Raw genomic sequence first — 7,218 nt, forward strand, 5'->3', positions numbered from 1 at the left:
CTACTCTAAAAACAGAAAATCAAGTGGGCTGAGTGCGAACATAAGATGCGAAGGTGGTTATAGCTGTCGGATGACGTATTTCCGTTTTCGGCTAAATGTTAGGAAGAACATCGGAAGTGAGCGACTAGCCACAAACTTGACTGCTTCACACAATGGCACTGGCAGATGTACTCCATGGTGATTCAATACATTTTCAAAGGCCACATGGGCTAAGTTGGAATTCAGGTGAAAATCACCTTGGCTTTAGGTCGGAGTTTGGAGATGGCAACAATTTTGCAATTAAAGCTTCTCTTAACGGCGGTTGTGACGATGGAGTGGAGAAGAAGATAGAATTTCTTCATGGGACCACCACTTTAGCATTCAAAGTGAGTAGCAAACATTAGCCAGCTAGCTGGAGCTAGTTAGTTTACTTGAAAAGGCTCAAGCTCTGCCAGGATTCATTCATTCCACCTTGTATTTGTATTTCCACGGTGATTTAAAGACCATGGGAGTTAGATATATACTTAACGCTGGGTAAGCTCCTAGCTTGCTAGCTAGCGTAGCTATCTAACGTTAGCATCACTTGTGTGTGGCTAGTTCGCTAGATAGCTAACGGTACACTGTGTTATTGCTGTGTCATAGTTAGATCTTGTTGGTGATGCATCGACTTAATTTTGCTATTATTATGTTTGACTGGTTATCTCGAACTAGTTCATGAAATATTTTACATTAACGCTGGTTAGTGAACTGGAAGACAATGTCAAATTGACGCAAAATTAACGTTAGAGGCTAAGCAGTCCCTCAAAATGAACCTTACTGTATAACACTGTCATGTCACTGTTAATGTGACATGTTCCTGTTTGTAGTCGATTGAAATGTTCATTCAAAACAGCACAAAAATATGTTTGTAAAATATATGAGTGAAACATATGCTACAAATTAATGTAATATTCTCCGTTCTGCTCAGTTCCAGCATGGTGTCATAGTAGCGGTGGATTCTCGTGCGACAGCTGGCGCCTACATCGCTTCACAAACTGTGAAGAAGGTGATTGAGATTAACCCATACCTGTTGGGCACCATGGCCGGGGGGGCCGCCGACTGCAGCTTTTGGGAGCGTCTGCTAGCCAAGCAGTGCCGCGTTTACGAGCTGCGCAACAAGGAGCGCATCTCAGTGGCTGCAGCCTCCAAGTTGCTTGCCAACATGGTGTACCAGTACAAAGGCATGGGACTCAGCATGGGCACAATGGTGGCAGGATGGGACAAGACAGGACCAGGTACGAGTGTGGTGTTCCTGTGATAACTATCCCAGAAGTGTCATGATATCCAGCTGTTTAATTGACCTCAAATAATTTACGGGACTCACACCTGAGTTGAAGTGCATAAATCACACAGTTTGTGTCAGTGAACACGGTGATAATCTTAACTGTGGTGTAATGATCCTCATAATTAATGATGTCCAAGTTCACCCTGTGAGTGTGCTGAATTATGACGCAATATGGCCTCTTTTCCTCTAGAGGGAGCTACATCTGTTTCTGTAAAGGCATACCCTTTAACTGTTAAGATGATTATCATATTGAACAGTCACCTCTTCATTTACCCTCTCTTCCTGGCTTCTTCCCTTCTTTTAACTCTATTTGACATGTCTCATTCTTGTCCGATCCATCTCCCCTGTGCTCCCTCCTTTCTCATGGTCTCTCATTACCCTTCCTCTCACCCTCTTTCTCCCTCTCTGAGCAGGTCTCTACTATGTGGACTCCGAGGGCAACCGTGTGTGTGGTGACCTGTTTTCCGTGGGTTCTGGCTCTATGTATGCCTACGGGACCTTGGACAGTGGCCTGCGCAATGACCTGACCGTAGAGGAGGCCTGTGAGCTGGCCCGTAGAGCGATCTACCAGGCCACCTATCGAGATGCCTACAGCGGAGGCCAAGTCAATCTGTACCACGTCCACAGTGAAGGCTGGACCCGGGTGTCTCAGGATGATGTGCTGAAGCTGCACCAGCAGTACGCTGAGAAGAAGGCATAGATGCTGCACCGGCAAGAGAGAAGATGACACCTCTGATAATAAATGGCCAATCTCCTCATTGCCCTAAAGGCATTGGTTGTTTTTGTTATGTTTCATGACCGTATAAATGGTTTTGTATGATGATAAGATATTTGGAAATAAATGCTTTTGTTCTGAGCTTATTTTATGTCTACCCATTTCTTAGAGGCGAGGTATAGGTTATTCATTGGATATATTTTTGTACACACCTTCATTCCAATTATACAGCAGGAATGTCTTAGAATTAATTGTTATTGTTTATCATATTTATAAGCTGGGAGAGGTTTTCTTTCTGCTCTGAATAACATATGCACCTAATGCACAGGACTACATATCTATGTTTTATCCAGATTCCATACCTCCAGTGTTGCTGAACTGCATCGCTGGCCTTATGTGTGCAGGCTTTCATTATGGTGACTCATTCACCCACCCAATTGTTGTTCCTTTCACAGACGTTTAGAACTAATTTAGCTTCCCTCCTGAGCGCCCCTGAGGTTGTTACTTTAAAAAGAGCCGAGAAGAACCTGCTGGAATGTCTCCCCTGGGAGATCTATTTATCCCCGCACTTCCTGTGTGCATCTTTTTTTTTTTTTTTTTTTTTTTAAACACAGAGGATGTAAGTGATTCTAGCTCTTAACACTGTCCTCATTTTTCGCTCTCCTCTCTGTGAAGTTTCATTGTCAGCATTTTTCCCTTACCTCTTGTCACCAGCCACCTGGCAGCCAGGAGTAAGTGTGAAGAGCAAGGATAGACAGGGAGGGGAAGCGAGATTGAAAGATGCTGAACTGCAAACTGGGACACATGGCTAGTAGTATATACAGGCTTCCAATGAGACACACATGTTAACTTGGATGGCTTAACTAGGGACAAAAAAACCTTGTAACACTACTGTAAAACTAATTTCCTTTTGTTGACATTGCATGTGTGTGCCTGCAGTAATACCGCCTCTGCCTCCCAAACTCATTAGACATGGAGGACTCTTCCAAGCCCCTGTGGTGTTTGTGAAACACGCTCTAAAAATTGTGGTGCTTCATTTCAACCAGGATTCGACAACAGCAAGACACAAAATGAAATTGCTTTGAGCCACTGTTAAGTTCTGAAAAGAACACGGGGTAATTGTTCTGATGAGCATCATAGTGAGAGGGTAAGGGTCGAGAAGTGTTACGGATGCGAGGAGGGGAAGTGTGTGTATTTGAGAGAGAGAGAGAGAGAGAGAGAGGGAGAGAGAGAGAGAGAGAGAGAGAGAGAGAGGGAGGGAGAGAAAGAAAGAAAGGGAGCGCGCGAGGGAAAGGGATACGACAGTCATTTCACTCGCATTTCGGATCTCGCCGACCTCAAACCAAGAGTAGGCTAAACACTAGAGGAGCGCAAGATCGTCAACACAGGGTAAGGAAGCCTCTAATCATGTCAGCAATATGTGCAATTTAATACAATTACTAGCTTGGTCCGCATGTTAATAATTGGTTCTATGTTGAACCGTAATGTCGCCATAGCCTTCAAACTTAGACCACATTGTTTCCTCGACGAGAGTCGAGAGTAAATTCTAGTCAAGCAATTTAAATTCAGACGGACGCGAACAAAACTGCGAATTAGTGTTAACGAATATTTAGGCCATTTTGATTATTTCAGTGGCTTCGTATTTGTTTTAGAAACATAAGGTTTGTTGCTTTTATTATTGTAGCCTAAACGTCGAGGGTTTGCAGAGGGCTAGAGCTCATTCAAGAATGGTCATGTGGTGAGAATTTGCCTTTAGGATCGGAACAGCTGCTCTCAAGATTGTTTGTTGGAGATTTTATGCATTTCCCGAAACGAAAATAGAGACATAAAAACATCCTGTCATGGCTATCCAACTGATCCAACTGAGAACAATTTGTGTTGTGTCAATTCCAGTTGACTGAACCGCACAAAAAGCTCTGACAGATGGTGCCAACGTGATGGTAAAATGCCTCAGCGCACCGGTTACCGGGTTCCATGAGAACGCGTTCAGCGCTCACCTGCAGCCCGCGCGGGTCTCATACGGATATGCACGAGAATCACTGAAAGTTAAGCGTGCGGCATCGTTTTGCCAGCAGAGCACAATGGCAAGCTTTAGTTATTGCAGTTAGTCCATGTGTATAAATCACATTAACGTTCGAGTCAGATGGATCACAGCGTGCAGCGTTCACTGACATGACGAGGCTCTGCCGTGGGCTGAAGGCAATGTGTCTATGCTATGTTAATGAACAGCTTTGAAGTGTATTTGTGTGCGTGTGTGTGTGTGTGTGTGTGTGTGTGTGTGTGTGTGTGTGTGTGTGTGTGTCCAAGCATGAGAGGGTAAAATGCTTTTTTTCTCGGATGTTCTGACTGGCCTATTTAGTTTTCACGTCCTTCTGTTTCACAGAAACAGTGTGATTTGAACAGTCATAGCCTACTGGTTAAAACGCCTTTAAATGCAATTGATGTTAACCCCTTAAAATAATGATTTCAGTGATAACTAAATGAGACCGATAGCTCTCCTTTACAGATATTGATGGAGCATGTCAAGGAGATAATGGACTTTTAGGAATATTGAGTAAATGTCCTTTGATGTGACTAAGATTGAATTATGGGCCTGTATAGAATGCATAATGACAGATTGCAAATACGTATTGAATGCATATTAAATGGATGGACACCCTACTCTCCTTCAGTTGCTCCTTGCTGTCGGACCACTGAAGACGTTTGGAATGCAAAAAGAGCTATTTTTAAGAGCATCTTGTTTGCTGTGAGGTCTTGAAGCAGGACTGAAACAACGATTTGCCATTTGGAAGTGTGTGACCACTCATCATACTTCTCTGAGCTGGCACTTGTGAATCACCAACACCATCTCTCACATCGCATCTCTTCTAGCTTGTTCTGTCTTCTTCTCGCACAACCTCATCTCTCATTGCTTTTTTATTTATTTATTTTCCTCTCTCTCTCTCTCTCTCTCACACACACACACACACACACACACACACACACACACACACACACACACACACTTTTGCACGACATGTCATCTTTCTTTCACTCTTGTATGCCTTTGCATCACCCCCTTTCTCCCACTTTTGCCCACCTTTCCCTCCTGTACATCTCATCAGTATGATGCACAGGTGAGGGCCAGTCCCTCCTTTAACAATAGTACATTGTATATCCAAACCCAACTTGGAGCAGATACATGTAGAGCTGAGGAGAAAAGGAGGCGGGTGTGTGCTGTCAAGGAGAGAGAAAAAGAGAGAGAGAGAGAGATGCTTGATAGGAGAGCATCAGAGGGGAAAAAAGAGATGAAATGGGGTAAAGATGAGAGAAACTGTGAACATGGTTTGCGAGAGGGGAGATGGAGGAGAGGGCCACTTGTTTTAATATTGATGAGAAGTGTTAATGTGAGCTTAAGTGCTGTGGAGAAGACAGCATTATCCTTTTCTCTCATAGTTATCTCCCTGCTGAAAAGACCAGGGAGACGGGTAGCAGACGGATTTCAGAGTGAAAGGCGAGATCGTGCAACAAAGTAAACAAAATGTCTCATGATCAAACGCTCCAAATGTTCTCTTTGTTCCCAGGCGAAGTTTTGGGGGGAAAAGTAGGACAAATTATGAAAATAAATGGAAGTTTGTCTCTTTTTACATCCCTCTGGTAAGCACTCCAGTTTGGATCAATTAAGCACAGATGAGTACACTTGTGGTTGTGCATAAAACTGAAGCTCAGTTCGTTTGCCTTTTAATTAATGGATTCTGTTGTAAAGCTGAGGGTGTTTTAATTGTGTGGAGATAGTCATATCTGACAAAATAAATTAATTTTGTGGCAGAACTGTGAAGATTCAGGATATTTGAAAGAACATACAAGTGCAGTAGTGGGAATCCATTGAGGGGTTGTTCTAATGAATCTGGAAGGAAGTTCAACATGAAGGAAGCAGAGTAATGACTTATGAGTCGTGTTTGTGTTCCAGGTAAATTATTGTTGGATCAAAGGCCAGCATTGTAATAGACAAAACAAAATCTCTCTCTCTCTCTCTCTCTCTCTCTCTCTCTCTCTCTTTCTCTATATCTCGCTCTCTCTCTCTCTCTCTGTCACTCCAAATGCTGTGGGTAATTACAGATCATTAATACTGATAAAGAAATGGTGGCTGGTAAATAATTGATTTGTGATTTGTATCTCTGACGGTAAAGACACTCTCAGTTAATGCACTGTATCCTTTATACCCTAATAGTGTCATAATATTCTGGGGTTAAAAATATCAATTTAAATTTTTAAAAGACTCATTTAAATGCCATACATTTCGTCTAGACTCACATAATCCTTTTCAAAGAAGCCTGTTCATGCTGTTATCTGGTCTAAGAGTCAGCAGAACAAAGAAAAGGATAAGTAGGTCTAATGGCCGTCAGAGAACTGACCACTTGGATTGTTATCATTAATGAAGCTTTTTAGTGTTGCTATATTTAGCAAACGTCTACTAAAGTATCTGCAGGCGTTGGTAGCAGTTGAATGTTCTTTCCCTCAGTCACTCTCCTCTCTACTTCCATTTTGTCTGTGCTGTAGTTTAAAGAGAAATGACATGAAGAGTTTAATGAGAACATTAAAATCCTAAATTGCTTGTAACAAGTCTGTGACCATCCCCTAAATCTGGGGCAGGTGCAACTGTGCATCTCTCAGAAAGGTCTAGAGAGACCAGACCAAAAAAAAGAGTGAAAAAGAGTGATGAGTGGACGGGCGAGACGGGCAGGGGATAAGGGATGAATTATAATTGTACATTTTCAGTCTCGTTAAGTTGGCGACAGCTCTCATCGCATCAGGCATCAAAGATCGATGGCTCAGACATGACTCTACTGCTAACGAACCTCTGATCGTTAAACTTTTGGGCAAGAAGGGTAGAAATTAATTAAAGCATTTATGGGTCCAATTAATCAGCCCTAGGGAGATTCCCTCTTACCTCTGCTCTGTGGTGTATGGGAAAGAGGCCATTTTATCTGGAGGGCACATTCCTCATAGGGCGAAAGAAAGAGAGCGGCTGACCCCTTTGAAGTGTTGTACATCAGTGAGATCTCCCACAAGAGACAACATCTTCAAGCCAAGAGCTGATTCACGGTGTGTCCTCTCATCTTATAGATCCATTGCCTAATCTAACCTCGATTATACCTAATCATTATGTATTGTAGGATACAGAAATGCAATAGAAATGCCTGTTAAATCCCATGTGGCC

At 42.8% G+C, this 7,218-nt stretch overlaps 1 protein-coding gene across 1 annotated transcript; it reads left to right on the forward strand.

Moving 5' to 3' along the window:
* The first annotated feature begins 115 nt into the window (after positions 1–115).
* Positions 116–2,164, forward strand: LOC308360678 (proteasome subunit beta type-5-like). Its single transcript, XM_080832723.1, has 3 exons — positions 116–365; positions 947–1,253; positions 1,717–2,164. Exons 1-3 carry the CDS (start codon positions 153–155, stop codon positions 2,001–2,003), a joined length of 807 nt encoding a protein of 268 aa, XP_080688849.1. The 5' UTR covers positions 116–152; the 3' UTR covers positions 2,004–2,164.
* The last annotated feature ends 5,054 nt before the right edge of the window (positions 2,165–7,218 follow it).

Source organism: Sprattus sprattus (genome assembly GCF_963457725.1).
Source record: "Sprattus sprattus genome assembly, chromosome: 2".
Classification (NCBI taxonomy): Eukaryota; Metazoa; Chordata; class Actinopteri; order Clupeiformes; family Clupeidae; genus Sprattus; species Sprattus sprattus.

Bases quoted from the DNA above. Each gene is read 5' to 3' on its own strand.
- LOC308360678 (XM_080832723.1), top strand. From the start codon at position 153: ATGGCACTGGCAGATGTACTCCATGGTGATTCAATACATTTTCAAAGG. The intron at 366-946 runs GTGAGTAGCAAA...CGTTCTGCTCAG, and splicing joins CCACCACTTTAGCATTCAAA to TTCCAGCATGGTGTCATAGT. The intron at 1,254-1,716 runs GTACGAGTGTGG...CTCTCTGAGCAG, and splicing joins ATGGGACAAGACAGGACCAG to GTCTCTACTATGTGGACTCC.